Source organism: Carassius carassius, chromosome 27 (assembly GCF_963082965.1).
Source record: "Carassius carassius chromosome 27, fCarCar2.1, whole genome shotgun sequence".
In the NCBI taxonomy this organism is placed as follows: Eukaryota; Metazoa; Chordata; class Actinopteri; order Cypriniformes; family Cyprinidae; genus Carassius; species Carassius carassius.
This window is the reverse complement of record NC_081781.1, coordinates 13,587,319-13,612,877: the sequence shown is the minus strand read 5'-3', so window position 1 is coordinate 13,612,877 and position 25,559 is coordinate 13,587,319. Positions and strand designations below refer to the sequence as shown.

Genomic DNA, 25,559 nt, shown 5'->3' with positions numbered 1-25,559 from the left:
ATTCAGCAGGGACACCTCAATTGATCAAAAGTAAAAGTAAAGTCATTTATAATAATGATGCAAGAGATTTCTATTTCAAATAGAATGTTTATTAAACAAAGTTTCTTGAGAAAATATTACACAAACTATTAAGCAGCATAACTGTTTTCAACATTGATAATAATAATAAGAATTGGTGTGTGTGTAGGAGCAACTTTAAGTTAACAGAACAATGTCCAAGCTTCAGCTCAATCTGTACTTAATGTGCTATTAAGTGATACTGACATTGATAGTGAGCCAGCTGATTTTTTCATTCATAATTTTTAATAATTAATTAATTATTAGGGTTGGAGCTGAACTCAGCAGGGCTGCCACCCCTGGTCTATATGCTTAAGATAGCATTCAAGAAAAAAATTAACCCTTTTTTTTACAGATGCGAAGAAGCCTTTCGACATACACTTCCTCCACAAACACAGCGCCTATTGTGAAAGGCAGTTGACAAGGTTTTATTGTGCAGAACCTCTGATCCACTAGTGTGACTCACCCTTTATGCACAAAGTCCAACTGATTAGTCCAGAGCTGTCACATTCATTGAATGCATCTGCCTTGTGTTGCTGACAAAACAATTGTTTTTCCTATTGTCCACTCTCTCTGCCTCTCCATAGAAAGCACACTCAACCTTTCCAACAAATGTTTTCACTCGCTTTTGAACTTGGCTGGTTAAAAAGTTGCACATTATGCAGTAAAATGATGGAAGCACATGAAAAGGTAATAAAAGGGTGGGGGGTTGTGAGACTGACTCACCTGTGATAAGTCTAACTCATGCAGTTTACCTGTCTAGCTTGTTCTACACTTTATGGGCGTTGCTGGTCCATTTATATAGCGCATGAGTCTAGGGCAGGATTCTCTTTCAGTCAGATGTTCTTTTGGGACAAGCATCTTTTATAACATTACATTTACATTTATTCAAAAGGTAGGTAATACTTAATCTGTAGGCTACACATTCAATTCTCAAAAGCAGGTGCTCGGAACTGGAGTGTCGCTTCCACTGGAATAAACGCAAATGTACGTGCAACTTCCTGTTTCTCTCACAGTAATCAAACCTCTGCGCGCAAGCTAAATATTAACGGTGATGGGCATATTATTAGCTAAATATGTGAAAACAAAAGGACATTATATTATCAGAATGGACAACAGTCTAAAGATGTTTTTTGTATAGGCTACTAACGCTGGCAATTCATAAACCATATTGTTTACACTCTAGATCTGCTCAATACTCTTTGCTGCTTTTTGTGAAAATATTGCGCTAGGTTGTATGGATTTTAACGATGGTTGCATAAATGATGGGGTTCTTTTTCTACGTAGTGTGATCAGTCATGGAGGGTCTGTCTCGTGCTAACAGTCTCTTCGCTCTGGATCTCTATCGGGCTCTGAGCGAGAGCAACGCTGCGGGAAACATGTTCTTTTCTCCACTGAGCATCAGCGCAGCGCTCAGCATGGTCTACCTGGGAGCCCGAGGAGACACTGCCAAAGAAATGGAAAAGGTATGAGGTATAAGCATCTGGAAGAACAAGAACAGGTCGGTGTGGGAGTGGGGTTTTTTTCAGTTGTGAATCTACAAATAGTTTGCATTCTGCACACTTACAGTAGCCTAATCCGTGACTGGGAAATCCAGCTAGGAAACAAAACCATAACCCAAAACCAGGAAGAGAAAATAACCGTGTTTGACAGAAAAAATGGGGTGAGGCCCAAGAGTAAATATTTGTTCATAGTATGAGTTTAAAGAGTAACTAAACCCTAAACCAACTTTTTTTAGTTAATGATCTATAAGAATGGGGCTTTATTAGTGCTGTTCATTGATTAGAGTAACTTTTTTGACATTTGAGTATAAAGTGTTTTAATTCTACAATATATGGTATAAAAACGTCTGAGTGCTTCAGGTTGAACGGTGGCTACTGCAGTTGATTTTCCCTATTGGATGTTGCGGTGGCAAGTGACGTAAGCAGTTTCCAGCTCACCACGCCCCTTGGTACGAGCTACCACGCCCTTGGCAGTATAAAACCATCTTGTTCCATCAAAATCACTGTATTGAGTCAGTAGTTGTAATTGCGAGTATTGAAAACCGCGAGTTCCCGCCTAGAGCTGGAGTGTGCAAACTGCATTTTACACGGGATTGCTTCTCCAACGCAATGGAGGTGGAAATGGGCTTCTCCACACAGCTCGCGCTGAAAAGCGACGCGGTGCGGGAGTTAAAGACTCCGCAGTTTGAGCCAGTTGCTCGAATTGATATGAACACCTCGACATCCTCCACTTCAGGTGAAAGTGGGGGAGAAAAGTCCTCTACTTCAAATGATCACTCTGTTGCAAAGCTACTTGCGTCATTACAGTCACTCTCCATTTTAGCGACTCTGACAGCAGCTGTCAATCAATCCGTCACTGCGAGTTCACACAGGTTCAAGCCGCACTCGCTCAGCCCCGCCCTAGGTTCGTCCCCTCTATCTCCGCTGTGATCTGCCCACTTTTAAGCATTTTTCAAATATTGTCAGTGGGTGGAGTCAGGCTCTGACCAGGGGTTTAGTTACCCTTTAAAACAGAGTTGCATTTATCACAGCCGAACAATAGCACACAGTTATGAGTTTTTACCTGGCGAGTTTGTTTACTTAAGCCAGATGTAGTGAAAAAATGCTTAGAAATGTCTTAGAATTCTTTGAGAGTTTAGTGAGAATGCTTCTGTTATTAGGCCTAATACATTTTAGGGTTGAAAAAATATTGTCTAGAAATGATGACTCATTTCTGTTGGGTAACTCTGAAAGTTTGAGTTGACATTATCATTCAGTAAATTCTTCTTGTCATTTCAGTTACTTGTCAATGGATGGTAAGAATTCAAGAAAATTTCTTAATGCAGAAAATGTGCTCTCATTCAGAATTTTATTGTCATTCAGTTTAAGCGGTGAATACCATAGCATATCTATAGTTTATTGTATAGCCAAAGTGGTTACATGTTAACTTGCCTATAGAAGTATTGAAAATAATCCAAGTTACTTAAACACTTAAGTGCTATATGCTGACTTCAACCATACATCATCAATCTATAAGAAAGTATATTTGCATGGTTAGACTGAAATCAAATGCAAAGCATTTGATGTTTATTGAAGACCTAGACAGGGCAGGACATTTGATTAGCCTAAGAGCACATGCAGGCTGTGGTAGGCTACTACCAGAGAGAGACTAACTCAACAGAAAGAGGGAGAGCTGGAGTAGTGTAAACAAATATAAACAAATGATTACAGCTGCACACACCTCTCTCTCTCTCTTTCAAGCTGCTCTATTAGAAGGAGCTTAAAAAAACTGAAAAATCCATCCAGATCTGAAAGGAGAAAACAACAACTGAGATTTTAGCCACAAAAGCCAACTTGTGCATGCCCTAAGCTTGCTGCCATGATTTACTTTAATTTCAGACTCAACTAGACAATGAATGTGAACGCTTGTTTTAACAAAGGACTTCAGACTCTGACATTAAGTTTACTCCTTGTGATAAATCTGCTCAGAACAGGCTCTTTAGTGCACATCCTTAGCTTATTCTGTAACATACCATGGGCATTTTTTTTGTAACTTTTTTAATAAAAGAGTAATATATAATTATTATATATATGACAAAATAAAAATATGACAAATTTTGTAAAACTATTAGTAAAGTCTCTCCTGTGTAAATAAGTTAATATGTGAACTTCTTTCTCTTTTAAGGTTTTGTCCTTCAGTTCTGTCTCTGATGTTCACTCTCATTTTGAGAGCCTCACCTCAGCAATCAACAGTCCATCAGCTTCTTATATCCTCAGGCTGGCCAACCGTCTCTACGGAGAGAAAACCTTCAGCTTCTTACCTGTGAGTTAATTCTGCCTTTAACAAAAAGACATTTGGAAGCTAAACCTAAGACATATATTCTTTTCCATCCATTATTGTTTAACTTCTCAATTAAGAGGTCATTCTTGATGATTGTTGTCATGTGTCCTGCAGGAGTATTTGGACTCCACTCTGAAGCTGTACCATGCTGACCTTCAGGCTGTGGACTTCATTGGAGCATCTGATGAGTCACGACAGCTCATTAACAAATGGGTGGAAGAGCAGACAGAGAGTGAGAAGAGCAGTTCAAAAACAGTTCTATTTCAGATTAAAGAATCAGTTTGGACCTGTTACTAGAATATCTTTCTTTTTAAGTACAGATGTGAAGTCAGTAAACTTTTGTTTTTCAGATAAAATCAAAGACCTTATCAAACCTGGAATGGTGACCGGAATGACCCAACTAGCTCTGGTTAATGCCATCTACTTCAAAGGCAACTGGCTACAGAAATTTAATGCTCAAGACACTAAAGAAATGCCATTTAAAATGAACCAGGTCTGTATGCAAACTATTGTAAAATGCAGTGGCATGTATTCACTCAAAGCATACTAAATCATATCTACTTCATAGAGGGTCATACTCTTTTTCATGTTCACTTTCTCATTGGTATGTGTATTTGTCTTCCATCAGAATGAGCGCAGTACAGTGCAAATGATGTACCAGAAGAAAAAGTTCCCCTTCAACTATGTTTATGACCACCGCTTGCAAGTGCTGGAGTTGCCATACGTAAAGGAGGAGCTCAGCATGCTGATCCTTCTTCCTGAGGAAAGTCAGGATGGCTCTGACCCTCTTCATAAGGTCAGCAAAAAGTTTTCATACCGATCTGCTTGACTTGAAAATGTTGTAATTTTGTGGATATTCAGAGACTCATGTGCACATGTGTTTGACAGCTGGAGAGTGAGCTGACCCTTGATAAGCTGCATGAATGGACCAACAGAAATAATATGGACACCCACACAGAGATCATAGTCCACTTGCCAAAGTTCAAGCTGGAGGTTGAGAGCTCCTTAGCAGAAATATTGATGGGGATGGGGATGAGCTCTGTGTTTCAGGGTCCAAAGGCTGATCTGACAGGCATGAGCAGTCAGGGTGGCCTGTTCCTTTCGGCAGTGGCCCACAAGGCCTTTGTGGATGTAAATGAAGAAGGCACAGAGGCAGCAGCCGCTACTGCAGCCATTGTGGCATTCTGTATGTTACGAGAGGAGCATTTCACGGCAGATCACCCCTTCTTGTTCTTCATCAGGCACAATCCCACCAACAGCATCCTCTTCTTCGGCAGATTCAGAGGCCCATCTTAAATATGTGATGTTTGTCTGTCTAAAACCAAAATAAACAATAAATACTAGTATTTAGATGTCAGTAATTCACATTTTGTATTTTTTTGGTTTTTAAGAGCACAGCAACACAAAAATAATGTCTTGGATTTGGACTGAGATGACAACACTAATATAGAGTTCAAATTTAGCTGGAAAATTATGGCTTACCTAATGCAACACATCCTCGATAATGTTTTTAGTGACTATCACAAGAATTATTTTGCAAATTTGCTAGCTAGGACAAAAAAAGTAAATGAAGTAGTCATTAGGCATGCTTACATCTTTGTTTGCTAAAGAATAACGTAGCACAGTTGTTAACACACTAATACACACAGTATCCCATAATTCATGTTCAGGAACTCATATGCCCAAAAATCGTGTTATGCAGAGGAATGTGTAGCTAAGTTAAATTAATTACATATTACATGTAGCCTAATTTGGTAGTAAAATAAAAGTTTTACATATTGTATTATTATAGAGATGAATATGTGTTTTTCATATTGCAACCGCTTTTTATTAAAAATTATTAGCATTACAATAAATAAATTCTATAATCGGTTAGATAGGGTCTTTAAGTTTAAAGTCGGCATTAAACCAATAGTATGTTCCTGCACAACCGGAGGCTGCAGATTCAGGACCACAGATCTAGGACCGCAGTTCTAGGATTTTAGTGCAGAGATTAACATCTTTGAGAGCTGGTTATGTAGTCTTAATGGACCGCGTTTCAGTCATTATAATATTAATTCCGTCGTTGGACAACAGAAACATTAAAATATAAAAAACGTTTTATTGAGAATTTTGGCTGCATTAAAATGCAGTACATGAGCACAGAAAGGGCAAGATAATATGACGCACTTACGTCATGAATATGCTAATTCGCATATTACGTCATTTAGCGACTTTTCAGGCAGGGTTTAGCTACTTTTCATTGAAAGACGTTGGCAACACTGTACCCTTCTCCATTAAACGGAAGTGGCGATAGTTGTTTTTTTTTTTTTCTTTACTGTGACCTTTTTCCGAGTGAAATGACTTTGAAATGAGAGGGCGGGACTTGATTTCGTCCTTCGGGAATTGATCGGATCGGGAAGTTGGGGCATTTCTAACAAAATGGAGGCAGATCTGAATGACAGTTTGCAGTTAGTTGTGGGTGGATTTTACCTGGATTTTACCGGCGAAACCCGAGCATGATTTGAGGAAAACGACGACGAGGTCAATCAATGGCACAAAACATGCGTTACAGATCAATGAGAGAGAGAGAGACTGCCGGAATAACTTAGTGCTTCCTCGAGGATATCCATCAGGTTAAGTCACACACACACACACACATACACACACACACACACACATATATATATATATATATATATATATATATATATAGTTTGCAATGGTAATATCCTTTCATTTAAGTGTAGTGTACTCCCCCATATCTTGCTTCATAAATTATTTATAATAAACACTGAAATCCTTGGATGCGGAAGACAATGGGGTGAAATGTTCCGGCTTGTCGTCCACCACTGAAAAGGGCGCATATAAAGTAAGCCCAGACGGATTACAAGGGATGCCCCTGCCATTAGACCTAAAAATCTGAGGCACAAACTCACCGTCACTGTGCGACCCACTTTGAAGTGACGCACGCATGACGCAAGAGACTGAGCGCGCGGGAGAGATAGTCTTGCTGTCATCGCGCGAGAGTCCAAGTCTATTCCCAGAAGCTTATCCGCTGAGAGGGAATTAAAACACTCTTCTAGAAATTCGTGCATAAGCCCAGGCTGTTAAGATGATTAGCACAAGATCCCGATGGGAGTGTGCTTGAGTCTGCGATTGTGCTAACACCAGCCAATCGTCCAGGCAATTCTATACATGAACATCCTGGAGCCGCAATGGGGCCAGAACTGCGTCCATGCGTTTCGAAAATACTCGATGAGCCAAGGCTAAGCCGAAAGAAGAACACAGTATTGATACGCTTTGCCCTCTAAAGTGAATCTGAGGAACTTCCTGTGTCTCTTGATGATCTGAATATGCATCCTTCAGATCGATTGTGACAAACCAACTGTTTGGTTGAATCTGAGACAGAATAGACTTTACCGTTAACATCTAGATTTTGCTCATCTTGAGTGCAAGATTCAAACGGCGTAAATCGTCACTTTTATTTATTTTACCTAAATAGCGGCTGTAAAACCTGACTCCATCTGAGAGGGGTCTACTTTTATAGCCCCTATTCCCCGCAGAGATGCTCCTGCCGCAGCACCACGATTGGTTAACAACCATGGGAAGATTTCCACGGCAAAAAGGCGGGCCTTTCTGAACTGAATGGTGTATCCGTGACGAATTGTGCGTAACACCCATAGTGAAAATGCCGGGCAAGCGCTGCCCTGCAGCCCATAAAACGTAGTGGTTTCCAAGCCTCCACCTGCAGCATTCCCAAATGCATTAACGTCCGAGCACGGAAAGCTCACAGCGTCCGTAAGCAAGGAAAGCACATGTGTCAAAGTCACTACGTTTCGTTGTGTCTAATCTTGAAGCGTATCCACGGCAGAATTAAATCCAACAAAATGAACATCGGGTCACACCGCTAGCGTGATTATGGTAGCTGTGTGAGCCGTCATAAACAGGCCGTCTTAGTCAGCCTCTTGTGCCGTCTCTCAAACTCTGAAGGCTGGATTGTGCAGAGTGTCAATGTTAGAGCGTGGGGACTGCAGTGAGAGGGTTGGATGTGCGTTAGCAGTCCAACAGCACTCTCTAGTGGAGGGCACAGTCCCTGACGAACAGCCGAAGTATAGGAACTGCTGTAAGGGGATAGAGGCAGAAGGCTTTTGCCGTCCAACTCAGGTTTTTGTAATGTCGGCAAGATTAGCCAAGGTGGCGCTCGACCGTTAACATCCCCGTCATAGAACTGTTCACTGCTCGGGCAGTATGTTTGGTAGCACTTAGCGCCAAATCTGTTGCCCCCCGCAGCTTTTTCACCGCCTCCGGTTGTAATATCTTTCTCGTTAAGAACCGCCATAAAGTGAAGTAAATTTGCCGAGATTAGACACGACTCGACACGCCTTCGACGAGCCTTTAGGCTGCGGCCGAGTTCAGTGCGATCCGTTCGGCTAGAGAGTTCGTCCACCAGCGGCATCGCTGTATAACAGCAGTCCGCCATGTCAGCAATGGTGGCGAAACCCGCGGCGTTGGTAACGTGCGCAGATTAAGGCTGCTTCCAGGACCTCAAAACCTCCAAACCACCACCTCGTGCGGCGCCTCGGCGACCGCAGAAGCGTAACGTTGGGGGTTAGACGCGAGGCGACCTATAGAAAATACACTCCAGAGCGCAGAACTGTAGCCGCAGGCTATCATGGAGAGAACATGTAGAGAGGCTGCTAACGAACCTCTCATGAGTGCCTCCCCGTTATAAACCCATTATACGGCTCTTACCTTTCGTTGACTCATCGCGTCCGCGAAAAGGAGTTGAACACTGCTCGAAGAAAAAACCGCTGAGAACGCGAGATGATTTCCTTAGGGCACAGATGATTCGCTTTCCTGAAGGAAATGAAATCTGAGTGAAATAGCGCGCAGCACTCAGGTATACGATGCGTAAGCATGCGTAGGGTGGTGCCAAGCGCTATTTGGCCAATAGGATTGGCGGGATGGTATAGGGCTTCAGACATTCGTCACACCGAGAGGTGTTCCCATACGGTGACGTCGACGCAGCATCGAAGTGACCTATGAAAGGGAACGCATCTCAAACCATGGCCCTGTCCCAAATGGAACACTTCACTTCAAGTCCACGAGACCATAGGGCAGGGATAGGCAACTCCGGTCCTGGAGGGCCACTCAGAGTTTAGCTTCACCCCTCATAAAAACTCACTTGCCTGTATCTATCTAGTAATCCCGAAAACACTGATTGCCTTGTTCAGGGGTGTTTAATTAGGGTTGGAGTTAAACTCTGCAGGAGAGTGGCCCTCCAGGACCGAAGTTCCCTATCCCTGCCGTAGGGTGTCCCATTTGTCATTTTAGCGTTCAGAAGAGTGCTCGCGAGCGCCCCTCTGCGGATGTTTATGCGCGCTCGATCCTTACTTCTACCGAGCCCGCACTGGGTCAAGCTCCGCCACAGACTTTCCCCGACAGTCAAAGCATTACGTCATGAAAGTGCGGACTCAGAGTAAGACTGTGAGGGTTTAATGTGCCATTTGGGACAGGTAAAGAGTTAACACGCAAACCTAATCACGCACGTGACTGGATAGAAAGTGAGGCTATCACGTGATTTTGTGGAAACAATGCACCCCTCGAAAAGAAACTTCACTGGAAATTGCGCTGCGTGCTCCATACGCGCATCTATGGCAAGCTGTTTTATCTTAAAATATTCCCAGCGTTATTCGTCAATGGCATTTTTACTAGTAACAATTCAATTAAAGAGCTCTACAATATAATTCTTACTAGTAACAATGCAATTTTTACTAGTTACAATTACAGAGTTCTCTAATTCAATTAGAGAGCTCTGCAACTGCATTCTTACTAGTTAGAACTGAATTAGAGAACTCTCTGATTCAGTATTTACTAGTAACAGTTATGATTATAGAGCTCTAATTCAATTCTTACTAGTAAGAATTCTGTTAGAAAGCTCTACAATTGAATTCTAACTAGTAAGAATTACAATTAAGAGAGCTCTTATTCAGTTCTTACTAGTAAAAATGCAATTACAGAGCTCTCTAATTAAATTCTTACTAGCAAGAAACCTAATTACAGAGATCTACAATTGTATTCTTAGTAGTAAAAACATGTATTCATTAGACACAAAAAGATGCCAAGTAGGGGTAACTAAAGCCTGGAGCAATGGGTGTGGCAAAAGGTGGGCGTGTCGAAAGGTTTCTCATTGGTGGAAAGAAAGTTAGGGGGCGTGGCAAAAGGTTTAGCGAAAACTGGCTGTTCCGCCTAAAGGCAAGCCATACTCTTAATCACTATTGGCCTATAGATTAATAGAAAGCGATAAATTAAACACATAATCCTATAAAACCAATTGAAATTCATCCAATGTAAAAACAGCGTTAATGATGTAAAGAATATTATTTTAAATTACTTTCGAAAGTACCTTCAAAACGGCTTACTGACGTAATCACCACCACACGTTTAGGTCTTAGTTTATCAATAATCAAAAACAGATTACAATTATTTTTGAGAATACAAACGTCTCTTAACACGGTTAGTCGCACTTGCTGTTCTTAAGTTAAAGTCATTTAAAGTCAGCTGTATTTGTTAACATTAGTCAACTAACAAGAACAACGTACAGCTGTATTTTTATTAACTAACAAAGTTTAATAAATACTGTATCAAATGTATTGCTCATAGTTAATGTTAGTTAATACATCAGTCAACAAATGAAACTTTATTGTAAAGTGTTACACTAGAAAACTAGGTTTTGCCTGATAGAGAAAAATAAATATGACAAAACCATTAAATTATCACATTTAAAAATTTGTCAGAAGAGTTAAGTAACCTTGTTTTAAGTGACATTAACCAATTAAGCAAATAGAAACAGTTTTATCCACTAAAACATTTATTTAGCTTTCAGTTTCAGTCACCAATTCAAGTAAATAGATAGATAGATAGATAGATAGATAGATAGATAGATAGATAGATAGATAGATAAACCACTCATTCATTAATTCATTCATTCATTCGGTAGTAGCAGTCCATAGAACAGAATCCAGCAAACTCTTTTTTGAATAGAAAGCTGTGAAGATGCCCTTCTTTCCAAGACCACAGTATCTACAGCCATCACACATCTGCTGAGCTCCAGCTCCACTCTGTGTGTCCTCCTCATATCTGGACTGACAGACTTCCAGTCAACCATACCTACACAAGAGAAAAACAAATGTTGAGAGGTTCAAAAAAGAAGTAACCAATAAGTTATAATAATATAATATTATAATACAACTGTACTACTGACTCTTCACGGAGTACCAAAAGTACATATGCTTCCTGTGCATGGTTTGTAAAAGAATGGAACCAGAAAAAAGCTGACTGACTCATCTATACCACAGGTTATACTAATATTTACATTTACATTTATTCATTTAGCAGACGCTTTTATTCAAATCGACTTACAAATGAGGACAAAGTGGAAGAAATCAAAAACAACAAAAAGAGCAATGATATATAAGAGCTATAACACATATAAGTTAGCTTAACACAGTACACATAGCAAGGGCTTTTAAATAATATAATAAATAAAAAGAAAACAGATAGAATAGAGAAAGAATAGAGCAAGCTATTTGGTTCATGTGCATGTACCACTCCAACATGTTGGATTAACTTAAGAGTGAATGTCCTTCGAGTGCACTTTGGGCAATGGTACAGTCAAGGAATGAGGATCTAATACAAGAGGCTAATCATTCAGAGTAAAGTTACTGACAGTGCTTGTCTCCATCTTCTAATGTTGACAATGTGCCTCTTAAGGAAAGTCAGTGTCTTTCTCAGGTATGGTGGATATGCAATGTTGAAAGCAAAATACATCCACAAGGCTGTTATGAAGGCTTCATCAAGGGTGGTGCACTGACACACATCTATTCCATCTTCTGTCACCACACTGAGCGCTCCTCCTATGATTGACATTTTACAGTCAGTATCCATCAGGTGTATGGTAGGAAAGGTGTAGCCGGGTCCCCCTTTCATTAAATAAAAAGAATAACAACAACAATAATAATAATAATAATAATAACGAGAAGAAAAAGAAAACACTTTTCAGATTCATCAGATTCTGTTGCATCCTCTTTGGCTCAGACGGTGTAGCTACATACACTGCAGAACTGCAGAAACAATCAGAAGCTAATGTATAAGGTTCACAATACGATGCATTTCATGTTCTTGTATAGACTGATAAATCTTACATTGTTTTCTAAAACTATTGCTTTAAATTTTTAACAGGGGATAAAAAGGTACAGAAGAATAAAATATTACTTGAAAATATTTGAAACAAGATATTTTACAGTTGATGAGTTTTTTTTTTTTAATATACCCACTCCAGCAGGATTCCTTAAGTATGTGTATTTTTAGAGTACATCCTCCACAGAGATTCCTTCCGTGCTTTCTCAGCGTCTCCAGGAGAATGATCCTGCCATGTGGTCTTTGACCGTCGAGGTGTCTGGATGTGTTTTCTGATACTCACTTTGTAGCACATTCACATGTGCCTCAACAGACATTGAATCCTGCCCAACACAAGCTTCCTTCATCAGAACAACAGAAACAGATCATGCTTAGACTGTGATAGATATGAAAAACATCTAAATACTTACTGAACAAGGTGCTTTAGATATAACAAATAATAAAAACATTGAACTGCATAAACATTAAGATGATGGTCAGGCAGTGAAGAAGTGGAGTACATACAAAAAGGATTTAAATATCTGTAGTACAGTACCTTCCTTACATTAACCTGCACTAAGTGAAAATGTAAAATTGATTAACAGTGCAAAAATAAATTATGCATATGTCAGTGTGCTTACATATTCTACAATAACCTGCAAGTGGAGCACGTTCTGCTTTACATTTCAGGTTTAGGGATGTGTCAGATGTGCTTAAAACACAAATTTGACTGATTGTCATTTTCCAGCAAAAAAAGATTACAACATCTTGTTACTACAATATTGTGTGTTATTATGTTGATAGAGATAAATCAATTAAATCAAAACAATTTAACTTACACAGTAATTTATTTTTTAATAATAGACTTAATACATCATTAGAGCCTCAGTGCTGCTATTCATCATTAAAAGCTGCTTGACTGAACAAGCTGCTTGAGTCCTCATTTTCTTTTTTCAAGATTGATTTTTCCTTTATTCCAATAGGACAGTGTAAGTGAATTGAGGTGGGATCGGAAGGGTCCGCAACACGAGCCACGACTCAAATTCAGGATACCCTTGGTGCAACAGCATTATCGATGAACAAATGGACCTTTTTGGATGCACCCAGCGGAAAAGCCCTGTTATCATGTGAGTTGGCTAATTTGGCTTATTCGCCATCTATCACAATAATAATATAATAAAGCAGTGTTCTGAACTTTAGATTTTGTCTGTTTTCTTTTTGTTTTACATTTTTCTTTGCCCTATGAAAAAACATAAAAAAATATTTTACAGGTCCCCCTTTATGAACACACAAGCTTTATATGGGTAAGTATTTTAATTTACTTTTCTATTACTGTTAAATCTTTATTTTTGTGACGTCACGCATAATTAAAAATATGAAAGCTGGCATTCCAAATAAATCAGAAATAATTTAAAACGTTTTGTGTGTGTGTGCGTGTTCTAGATTTTTCCCAATAGGTTTTTGTTAATAAAACTTACTTCCATACATTTACCTACATTTGTTTGTTTTGTGCAGGGCATGAATGAAGTCTGCATCAATGAGGCCACTGAAGACACCACTGTTGGGATTTACATTCTCAAACGACATGCTTCTGAACAACCAGAGGATGTTGGCATTGTCCTTGAAAGCATTAAAGGGATAGTTCATACAAAAAAGAAATCTAAATTCTGTCATTAATTACTCACCCTCATGTGATTCCAAACCTGTAAGACCTTCGTTCATTTTTAGAAAACAAATTAAGATATTTCTGATTTCCTCCATTATGAAGAGTCCTTTTTTTTTTTTTTTTTTTTTTTTTTACTGATGTCCTTATGTTTCTGGGTCTGGGAACATTTCAGTTGCATTGCTGTCTAAGGAGGGTCAGAGAGCTCTCAGATTTAATCAAAAATATCTTAATTTGTGTTCTGAAGATGAACGACGGTCTTACAGATTTGGAACAACATGAAAGGTGAGTAATAAATGACAGAATTTAGATTTTTTTGGGGGTGAACTATCACTTTAAGATGCATGGTTAACCTCCAGTGAACTGTAACAAGCTATTGCTCTATTTTAACTTTCACTTTGTGCCATGTTTGGATTGCTTAAGTGTTTTCTTTTTGTTTGTTCTAACAGTATACTGTTTAGTATATGCACTTTTAAGTCTTCTGGGATAGTTAATATTTTTACAAATGTCTTTGCTGTTCTTAATCGATACTGACAACAGTTAATAGTAGGTTTATCAATGTCTTGCTGTTCTTCATCCAATTTGACAATACTTATGCTATTGATGCATTAAAGTGTTTTTTTCTTCTGTGTAATCAATTCATGGCAACTGTGTTTTTGATTAATACTAGCATTAAGAAATCAATGAAATCACTTTTACAGTACACAATGCATTTGTGTAATGATAAGCAGGAACTACAAATAATTTCTTGAATAGACATGATTATTTTAAGTAGTCTTAATGTGAATGTTGGTTTGGCAAGCAATAAGTCTTTAAGAAAAAGAGGAAAATTATGTCAGTTGAACACATTCTGATCATGTGGGACCGATGTACACATTAAAATTAAGTAAATTCAAAGCATTGGGAAATCCCACTTTTTTTAAGTGTAATTGAATTGTTACTAGTAAAAATGCAATTATGACGAGCAACGTTGGGAATACTTTAAGATAAAACGGCTTGCCATACGCATTGGAACCTCGGTGTCATATGTTACTTCACTGCAACTCGTGTAGGCCTAAATCGGTTGAAAAAATATTTTTGAAACGCCCTTTTCGTTCTGCGGACATTCTAACAGCGGGGCGGAGCCCTCTCCGGACAATACTCCAGCAACAACACCAATGCAGCGCACTATTAAAAGCATTCTTATGGGACATTTTCAAGATAATTACATCTTTTAGAGCATCAAGTGAATATTTTGAACACGTAGCCTATAACGTATAGGCAACAGTGGAAGCTGTCGAACCAACAGAGGACAAGTGAATTACGGCAAAAGGACATCGTTAATAAAAGTAAAATAATACTTAGTGACTTGAAAGAAGGTTGCATAAAGTAGGCTATGATACTCACAGCTTTTGTTTTGTTGTTTCTAGCAGTGTGATCAGTCATGGAGGGTCTGTCTCGTGCTAACAGTCTCTTCGCTCTGGATCTCTATCGGGCTCTGAGCGAGAGCAACGCTGCGGGAAACATGTTCTTTTCTCCACTGAGCATCAGCGCAGCGCTCAGCATGGTCTACCTGGGAGCCCGAGGAGACACTGCCAAAGAAATGGAAAAGGTATGAGGTATAAATACGTTACCATTGGCGCTATTCATTTTAGTCTAGTTTCAGTTTTTAGTACATTAATTAACGAACTTAAAAATGTGATCAGATATGTGAGATCTACCCATCTGTCTTTCTCTTTATAGGTTTTGTCCTTCAGTTCTGTCTCTGATGTTCACTCTCATTTTGAGAGACTCGCCTCATCTATCAACAGACCATCAGCCTCCTACATCCTCAAACTGGCCAGCCGCCTCTATGGAGAGAAAACCTTCAACTTCTTACCTGTGAGTCCATTAAAAATTATGCTTTTGATGCTCATCGTGAGCTTTGCTAAATCCATGCTTTGCTTCCTTATCTGTGTTAAACTGAATGTTAAAACTATTTATGTATTTATTTTTATTTTTTGTCATATGAGACACTGCCTCTATTTTGTCCTGCAGGAGTATTTGGACTCCACTCTGAAGCTGTACAATGCTGACCTTCAGGCTGTGGACTTAATTGGAGCATCTGATGAGTCACGACAGCTCATTAACAAATGGGTGGAAGAGCAGACAGAGAGTGAGAAGTTATAATATGAGAAGGTTTTTTTGGATAAAAGGTTTAGAAAAGGGATGGGTAACTGCCCCTAGAGGGCCACTTGAAAATAATAGGAAGGTGTATTGGGTTTTTCAATCAAAACTATTCAACCCCCTGGCCACTGTAATAATTTACAAATGTAAACTTTTTCAAATATCCAGCATTTTTTTTTAAATTGCTATACCAGTTTAGTGGCAAATTAAAAGCAATGATGTAGTATGATAATGTAGTATTTTAGAGTAATGGGATTATTTTGTAATAATTAACGCCTATTCAACACTGCTGTTTGATCAGGGCGACTGAGAAAAAGGAAATCTTGCTACATGTAGGTTATCATGATTAATTTGAAGTACAAGGCCATTTTGGCAAAGATTATGCTCTTGATACAGAGACTGAAGTTTGATGATTAATGGACTTCTGCAGGAAAGCCAACCCAAAGTATACATCTGAATCTGGTAAAAGCTTGGTTTGGGGATCAGTCGTAGAATGGATTTGAGTGTTCTTATCAGTCTTCAGATTTCATTATTATTGAAAGTAGTTGATTAAATTTGAAAAAAAAAAAAACAGTGGCAACATGAAAACCAAAGACTATCTCTGATCTGGAAGCATTTTTTTTTCCAAGTAAAGAATGGGTCAAGATGGCAGCAGAGAGGTGACAGAAGCTTCTAAGGACTTACAGACAGTGTTTATTAGAGGTTATAAAGAATAAGATACTCTACACAAAACTTCAATATTTTATATTTGTGAATGTTTAAAACAAACAATGTTGTTTTTTTTCATTCTTTAACAGTTTTGAGAATCTAGGGGGTTGAATAATTTTGTTTGCAAATGTATTATATATTATTATTATTAACTTTGTATGTGTGATAGGCTGTTTGTAATCTGTGCAAAAGACACAAACATGAAGTAAAATGTGTATAATTTAATGCCAATGATCAGAATACTATAAATAATCAAATTCTGATCTTTGTTTGTTTTTGTTTTAGATAAAATTAAAGATCTCCTTCAGTTTGGTGTGATAAATGAGCTGACCCGGCTAGTTCTTGTTAATGCCATCTACTTCAAAGGGACCTGGATGTACACATTTGAAGCATTTAACACTAGAGAAATGCCATTTAAAATAAACCAGGTTTGATTCAGGGGTGCAACTCCATGTGGGGAATGAATGTAAAGTCAATGTGTTGAAGTCATTTTGTATGTACTATGCTTTTCTACATTTAATGGCAATTTTCTTCCATTAGAATGAGCACCGGCCTGTGCAAATGATGTACCAGAAAGAAATGTTTCCCTTCAGAGACATCCCAGAGTATGAACTGCAGGTGCTGGAGTTACCATATAAACAGGAGGAGCTCAGTATGTTGATCCTTCTTCCAAACGAAACTCAGGATGGCTCTGATAATCTTCTGAAGGTCAGCAAAAGTGCTGGTGGATAGTTTTGATGATGCTCTTGACAATTTTGGTGCCATGTATGCTATTTTTCAGTGTGTGTGTCTGTGTTTGACAGCTGGAGAGCGAGTTGACCCTTGACAAGCTGCTTGACTGGACCAAAAGAGACAAAATGGCCATGCATATGGATATTGAAGTCCATCTGCCAAAGTTCAAGTTGGAAGTTGAGACCTCCCTATCAGAAAAACTGCAAAAGATGGGTATGAGCTCTGTGTTTCAGGACACAAAGTCTGATCTGACAGGCATGAGCAGACAGAGTGGGCTCTTCATTTCAGCAGTGATCCACAAAGCTTTTATTGAGGTGAATGAAGAAGGCACAGAGGCAGCAGCAGCCACTGCAGTCATGGTAGAGTGTGACTGTTTTGTCAACTTTCAAAGTTTCACGGCAGATCACCCCTTCTTGTTCTTCATCAGGCACAACCCCACTAACAGCATCCTCTTCCTTGGCAGATTCAGAGGTCCATCCTAGAAATGTTACACACAAATTAAGAAATGTGTGATTCTTTGGATGTTTATTAAATAAATATATCACACCATATACATGCATGTCTTCTAAAATTACATTATTCCAGCTCACTTATAGAAAACTACATTCTGAATGTCAAGGAATCTGCTTTTAGCCTACTGTAACTTCTTGAGTCAGTGATAGGATGGGTTGTAATGAAGAGGTGTTTAAGTGTGTTGTTGCCCATAGTCACACCGTACATACACCACACCAAACTCAATTCCTGGATGGCCACAGTTCTGCAGTGTTTAACTCCAACCAGCTCCAAATCACACCTGCTTGGACGTTTCTAATGATCCTGAAGACCTTAGCTGAACTCTGCAGGAAAGTGGGCCTTAAGGGCCAGAGTTGAGGACCCCGGTAGTATTATACTAGTATCTAAAAAATAAGTACTCCATGAATAACTACTAGTTTATCATCAGTTAAGCTTCACAGACCATATTGCTACAACGACCCGGTCCTGCAGATTTGCCTTATACAACATTAGGAAGTTAAGACCCTTCCTGTCAGAGCAAGCCAACCAACTTCTTGTCCAAGCTCTTGTTCTCTCCAGACTCATGTAATGCTCTCCTGGCGGGCCTTCCTGCATGTACTGTCAAGCCTCTGCAACTGATCCAGAATGCAGCAGTGAGGGTTGTTTTCAATGAGCCAAAAAAAGCTCCCATTACTCCTCTCCTCATCAGGTTACACTGGCTACCAGTAGCCGCTCGCATCAAGGTACTGATGCTAGCCTACAAGACGACCACTGGCATGGCACCAACATACCTAAACTCACTGGTTAAATCTTATGTGCCCTCCAGAAGTTTGCACTCTGCAAGTGAAAGACACCTTGAGGTGCCATCCCAAAGAAGTTCAAAATCACTCTCACGGACCTTTTCCTGGACTGTGCCCAGCTGGTGGAATGACCTCCCAATCTCAACTCGAGTCTTTACTCATTTTCAAAAAACATCCAAAGACTCATCTTTTATGCCAGCACTTGACCAACTAATACTAGCACTTACATTTTCTTTTCTTGTCTTTCATATTCTTATTTTTAAAAAAAGGGGGGGGGGGCAACCTGGCTATGTGTTCTGTACTAGACTAACTGAGACTTGTCATGACACTTGTATACTGTCGTTGTTCTCTTGTTGACCTGACTGCTTCTATTGTTCTCATTTGTAAGTCGCTTTGGATAAAAGCGTCTGCTAAATGATTAAATGTAAATGTAAATATCAAATATATGGAAACACTTTAGATTAGGGAACACAATTCACTATTAACTAGTTCTTTATTATCATGCATATTACTAGTATATTGGCTGCTTATTAGAACTTATGAAGCACATTAAAGTCTGATTCTGCATGGCCATATTCTAGATCCCTTAATACGACCCTATACCTTAACATACTTCAACAACTACCATATTATCAATATACAGCAAATTAGTTAATATTAAATAGCCTGTGTTCCCTAATCTAAAGTGTTACCAAAATTGTGTACTAGTCACAATTGGAATAGGCTACTGTAATTTACATAGTAGTCAGAACTGAATAGCTGAAATCAGAAAGGCAGATCCCCGTAGAAATCACTGGCAAAAACGTAAATGTCATTAACACTGGTTCTTTATTTGTAACCTCCGAAAGAGAGACAAATGTGAAGTCAAAAGTATAGCCTATAATTTAAAGCGACTGTATAGTTTTGGTGCCCTCTATAGTACATAATTATGTATTATTGATAGGACAGAAGTAATAAAGGGTAAAATTAAGAGGGAAGTGAAACCTTGCCAATGGGTGGGGTGCTTTTCATCGAAAACACAGTCTACTCCGAAAACACAAAGAAGCAGAGTGACAGTAAGAAGCTCTGAAATATATAGATTCTGCTAACAAGCAACTTTTCCTACTAACTAGCGGTGAAGTTGAACTAAACGACCTCTTTGTTTCTGCGCACCGTCGAGCGAGTTTTCATCAGTCATGGAGGGTCTGTCTCGTGCTAACAGTCTCTTCGCTCTGGATCTCTATCGGGCTCTGAGCGAGAGCAACGCTGCGGGAAACATGTTCTTTTCTCCACTGAGCATCAGCGCAGCGCTCAGCATGGTCTACTTGGGAGCCCGAGGAAACACTGCCAAAGAAATGGAAAAGGTATAAGGAACTGACACATTACCCTTGCTAGATTATATTGTTATTTTTTACACATTTCGATTGTCTGTCAAGTTTCAGTAAATTCCGCTATCTACATCTAATTTAGAATCATTTAGGACTATTAAGATGTTTGGAATTTTTTACTGCCATTAAAGACAGTACAGGAAGTAGCCTATACTAACAAACTGCGCAGTTCAAATATGTGTACGGTTATTTTCATTTACAGTAGTGAGGTTTATTTGCATGAATATGCACACACACACATGCTGCATTTATTTAAGTAAAATACAGTTGTTTTTCTTTTGATTTTGATTTGATAAAAGCATGGGCGTCGGAACCATATGTTAGACCAGACCCACCCACAGTTTAATTCCGATGATATTGGACCCGCTCACTTTTACTGTCTTTATCCCTTGTACTCTGTTCGTTTGGGGGTGACAAGCGTACTGTTTTGGGTCTCCAGAGACCCCAGAGATTAAAATGTAATTTTTAACAAAATAATAGTAAAATAATAATAACAATAATTTTACTCAGTTTATTAATACTCCACATTTGTAAAACATTTTGAAGATTTGTGATTTTTTTTAATTCATACAAATAAATGTAAAAATACATTAAATTTATATATATATATATATATATATATATATATATATATATATATATATATATATATATATATACACACAGCTTTTATGTAAAATTTGTGTCATAAAATACCAAAATTGGTTATTTTAATTCATGCTGATAAAATGGCCAGTGTGCCATAGTTTAATGCCAAATTGTTTCCATCTACTTTAAAACAAACACTTTTAAAATAAATAATAAAAAAAATGAAATTTCAACTACAGCCACCATATGGCTCTAATTGGCTCACTTGCATACTCAGAATTCGTGCTCTGCATTTACCCATTCAACCTGCACACACACAGCATTGAAAACACACGTAAACACACACCCAGAGCAGTGGGCAGCCATTTATGCTGCGGTGCCAATGGAGCAAGGGCACCTCAGTCATGTTATTGAGGACGGAGAGAGCACTGTATATTCACTCCCTCCACCTACATTTCCTGCCTGCCCAAGACTCGAACTCACAACGTTTTGGATTATAAATCCAACTCTCTAACTATTAGGCCACAACTTTCCCCCACCACAGATCTTGTATAGATATTGTCACAAGTTGTTTATTTTGATCTATGTTAAGAGATTATGAAACCATTATTGTAACAATATAAAATGATTCTTTGTAACAGTTTAGCATTTATTGTACTGAAATAGCATTTTTTGCAGTTATGACAGGATTACAGTCAAGCCTGCATGTGGTGTTGTATGTTTGTATTAGTGTGTTTATGTGTGTGTGTTTGCATTTATTCTTCATCGTGGATGTGCTGTGGTGTCACTCCATCATTTCTGTGTGTGTTCTTTCTTGTAGCTGATATTAATTTCAAAACTGTGTAAGAGAGCTGTGTAAGAGCCACTCATGCCATTTCTACATTTCTTATGAGTGGGTTTTATGGGTTTGTGGGGTGGTGTGGGGGGTCATGTGTGTTTTAACTCAATTGTGGTTGTGCTGTGTTGTCAGATTTTGCGTGTTGTCTGCATTGTAACTGACATTTTTAACAAATTATGTAACAAAAAAAATCTATATTTTTAATAGTATTCAGTTTGATGTCAATGGTTGATTTTTTGGGGAGGTGGGGAAGGATATGTGTGCGACTGTAATTGTTCTGCATTGTGAATGTGTGGAAGGTTTGTCATTTCATTTTCATGTATTTTGTAGTCTGCATTGTGGTGGATTTATTGATTTTATTTGACAAATTAAAAATTAAAGGTATCGATTTTATCATTTCCCTATTCATTTCGAAGAGGGACTATTTTTTTCACACTAACATACAAACAGATATCAATCCATTTTGCCAGTTTGCAATCCAATGGCATTTAGATAAAGGGAAAGTTTTTTATTATTATTATTTCAGCAAATGTCATTTGGGGTCAAAAAGACCCTAAACAGAGTACAAGGGTTAATTCAGCATATAAATCTTTCTTTCCAGAGCGCCATTTAAAGTGGCCATTTTAAGGAATGGCACAATAAATTAAACTCCATTCCGCATTTTAGCTGCAGCCTTTACTTCCATGCTGCTGCTTCTTCAAATCTATTCAGTGTTGCCAATTTAGCAATTTTTTTGCTAGATTAAGCAACATTTCAGACTACCCTAGCAATTTTTTCCCCCAAAAAAAACCATAGCATTTAAAAAAAAAAGTTTTTGGCAACTTAAGCAACTTTTGTAAAGTGTCTCAAATAATAGATAAAGGTACTTTTTATGTTTTAAATCTAAATTACACAAAAAGAGGAAGAACAGCTAGCCAGCCAAACAGCACATCAGCCCGAAGAGAGCTGGATAAAGATGCCTAACAGTACAAACATCAAATATGTATTAAGTTGCTAGTTATATAATTGGTCAATAATAAATGCAAATGTATGATACAGCATGTTATTAGCTTGTGTATATATAATTATTGTTCAGTTAGGTACACTGTAAGAAAAATTGTTTAGAATGTTCAGTTTAACTAATAAGAAAATACATAAAATGTGTAACTGTTCAATAATTCAATGTTGTAAAAGTCCATAAAAATATATTTATAATATTTGTATGAACAAATAACATTATAATAAAGATTCATATATATATATATATATATATATTTTTTTTTTTTTTTTTTTTTTTTTTTTTTTCATATTGGCTACTTGTATTACTGGGTATTTAAATTGTAATTGAATAAGTCAAAATGAAATGTGACATTTTGTGACAGGTTTTTTGAGAGGTTTTATAAAATTTGTTTTGCAGGTTTTGTCCTTCAGTTCTGTCTCTGATGTTCACTCTCATTTTGAGAGCCTCACCTCAGCAATCAACAGCCCATCAGCCTCCTACATCCTCAAACTAGCCAACCGCCTCTACGGAGAGAAAACCTTCAGCTTCTTACCTGTGAGTCCATTTCAGCTTATGTCAAGGATACACACATCATGCACATGCAAAGAGGGCCTCAGTGAACCATGTAAATATCCACATAAATTAATGCAATATCAAATATTTTATAATCAAATCTTATCTTTGATATTGTTCTCCAGTCTTGCTCATTAGAGGGTGCTCTATTATGCCTGTAATAATGTGAGACTTTCATGCATATCTTTTTGTGTGTGTGTATTACGTAGGAGTATTTGGACTCCACTCTGAAGCTGTACCATGCTGACCTTCAGGCTGTGGACTTCATTGGAGCATCTGATGAGTCACGACAGCTCATTAACAAATGGGTGGAAGAGCAGACAGAGAGTGAGAAATAAATAACATCAAATCTATCAGAATGTGGATGGGAACGTTTATAGGCGAATCACTTTCAGCTTTATAGGCTTTATGTGAAAGTATATGATTGTATATACAAAGTCACTTTTACCGACTTTTAAATTAAATGTTCCCGCCTGGTGGATTGACCTCCACAACTCAATCCGAGCAGCTGAGTCCTTAGCCATCTTCAATAATCGGCTTAAAACCCATCTCTTCTATCTTTATTTGACCCTCTAACTTTAACACTCACTATTCTAATTCTATTCTTTAAAAAAAAATTTAAATCTTAATCTTTTTGTATTCTATTTTCTTTTCGTTCATTATGCAATTATGTGTGTATGTATATATTTATATATGTATGTATATCTATATATGTATATCTGTTTTGTTTTTATTCATTATATTATTGAAAAGCCCATGCTACGTGTAGTGTCTTAACCTAACTGAGACTTGTTATAGCACTTATATATCATTGCTCTTTTTGTTGTTTTTGATTGCTTCCACTGTCTTCATTTGTAAGTCGCTTTGAATAAAAGCGTCTGCTAAATGAATAAATGTAATGTAAATGTAAATGTAAATGCATACATTCATGCAAATGATCAGAACACTATAAATAATGCATGCTTTTTTGTTTGTTTTATTTTCAGATAAAATTAAAGATCTTATTCAGCCGGATATGATAAATGAGCTCACCCAACTAGTTCTGGTTAATGCAATCTACTTTAAAGGAAACTGGAAGCACGTATTTGAAGCAGGAAACACTAAAGAAATGCCATTTAAAATAAACCAGGTGCAATCTGCATTTTGTTTCAGGAGCACAACAGCATATGAAAAATTTCTATAAAGCTGATGTTGAAATTTTTTAAAATCATTTTTGTATATATATTATTCATTACATCATTTGATAACATTTGTCTTCAATTAGAATGAGAGCCGGCCTGTGCAAATGATGTACCGGGAAGAGACATTCCCTTTCAGAGACATCCCAGAGTATAAACTGCAGGTGCTGGAGTTACCATATGAAAAGGAGGAACTCAGTATGTTGATCCTTCTTCCAAACGAAACTCAGGATGGCTCTGACCCTCTTCTGAAGGTCAGCAAAAGTGTTGTGAGCAGAAAGAATTGATAGTTTGAATCCTATGGAATAGTTTGGTTCTGTGCATGTTTTTTTTTTTTCAGCATGTATGTCTGTGTGTTTAACAGCTGGAGAGCGAGTTGACCCTTGACAAGCTGCTTGACTGGACCAGAAAAGACAAAATGGAAACATGGATGGATATCAGAGTCCATTTGCCAAAGTTCAAGTTGGAAGTTGAGACCTCCCTATCAGAAAAACTGCAAGAGATGGGTATGAGCTCTTTGTTCCAGAAAACAAAGTCTGATCTGACAGGCATGAGCAGACAGAGTGGGCTCTTCATTTCAGCAGTGATCCACAAAGCTTTTATTGAGGTGAATGAAGAAGGCACAGAGGCAGCAGCAGCCACTGCAGCCTTTGTATTTCTGTGTGGCCGCAGTTCAGAAAGTTTCACGGCAGATCACCCCTTCTTGTTCTTCATCAGGCACAACCCCACTAACAGCATCCTCTTCCTTGGCAGATTCAGAGGCCCATCCTAAAATGTGTTTTTTTTCTTCTTTTTTTAAAGAATAAGAAATTATGTTTTTGTTTCAATATTTCAGCAGACAAAATTATTCAGAACATTTGTATTTGTTTTCTGATCACAAATGACATTATTACAGAGCATTTATTGTAATGAAAGTGAAAGTGACTTGACATGTGGCCAAGTACTGACCCAAACTCGGAATTCGTGCTCTGCATTTATCCCATCCAAAGTGCACACACATCAGTGAACACAGTTTTTCTCAAATCGTTTTAGGAAAAAACTGGCAAAATAAAGACTGTGTATTGGAGTCATATCCTCTTTTATTCACTTTGTGCAGCTGAATCCGTGTAGAGCTGACTCAGAACACAAGTAGAGCACAAAAAGAGAGTTCTGTAATGTGTGTTTGTTATGTTTCAGAAAATATAAACAATAATGCCCAAATGCTTAGAATAATGTAGATTTTTTTTTGTTTCTTATGCTCACCATGGCTGCATTTATCTGATCATAAATACAGTAAAAATGGTTATTTCTGTTATGCAAAGCTGAATTTGCATACTCCAGTCTTCAGTGTCACATGATCTTTCAGAAATCAATTCAAGTTTATTTGTATAGTGCTTTGACAATACATATAATTTCAAAGCAGCTATACATAATTTTTTTCTAGGATGCTACTAATCATGCATTTATAAAAAAGAAAA

At 38.0% G+C, this 25,559-nt stretch overlaps 3 protein-coding genes and 1 long non-coding RNA gene across 4 annotated transcripts; 3 read left to right on the top strand and 1 right to left on the bottom strand.

The window, feature by feature from the left end:
• Positions 1 to 323: 323 nt before the first annotated feature.
• LOC132106807 (uncharacterized) lies at positions 324 to 21,002 on the bottom strand. The gene is made up of 3 exons (XR_009424200.1): positions 20,877 to 21,002; positions 19,732 to 19,932; positions 324 to 918 (listed from the first exon to the last, which is right to left on the bottom strand). It is a non-coding gene; the product is annotated as an uncharacterized LOC132106807 (long non-coding RNA).
• serpinb1 (serpin peptidase inhibitor, clade B (ovalbumin), member 1) lies at positions 939 to 5,225 on the top strand. Its single transcript, XM_059512821.1, has 7 exons — positions 939 to 1,044; positions 1,345 to 1,523; positions 3,724 to 3,861; positions 3,994 to 4,111; positions 4,230 to 4,372; positions 4,508 to 4,675; positions 4,768 to 5,225. The coding sequence occupies exons 2-7, from the start codon at positions 1,356 to 1,358 to the stop codon at positions 5,173 to 5,175; spliced, it is 1,143 nt and encodes a 380-aa protein (XP_059368804.1). The 5' UTR covers positions 939 to 1,044; positions 1,345 to 1,355; the 3' UTR covers positions 5,176 to 5,225.
• LOC132106803 (leukocyte elastase inhibitor-like) lies at positions 14,741 to 19,562 on the top strand. The gene is made up of 7 exons (XM_059512820.1): positions 14,741 to 15,030; positions 15,112 to 15,293; positions 15,425 to 15,562; positions 15,719 to 15,836; positions 16,841 to 16,983; positions 17,096 to 17,263; positions 17,359 to 19,562. The coding sequence occupies exons 2-7, from the start codon at positions 15,126 to 15,128 to the stop codon at positions 17,767 to 17,769; spliced, it is 1,146 nt and encodes a 381-aa protein (XP_059368803.1). The 5' UTR covers positions 14,741 to 15,030; positions 15,112 to 15,125; the 3' UTR covers positions 17,770 to 19,562.
• LOC132106806 (leukocyte elastase inhibitor-like) lies at positions 19,755 to 25,559 on the top strand. Its single transcript, XM_059512822.1, has 6 exons — positions 19,755 to 19,922; positions 22,769 to 22,906; positions 23,134 to 23,251; positions 23,911 to 24,053; positions 24,189 to 24,356; positions 24,467 to 25,559. The coding sequence occupies exons 1-6, from the start codon at positions 19,755 to 19,757 to the stop codon at positions 24,872 to 24,874; spliced, it is 1,143 nt and encodes a 380-aa protein (XP_059368805.1). The 3' UTR covers positions 24,875 to 25,559.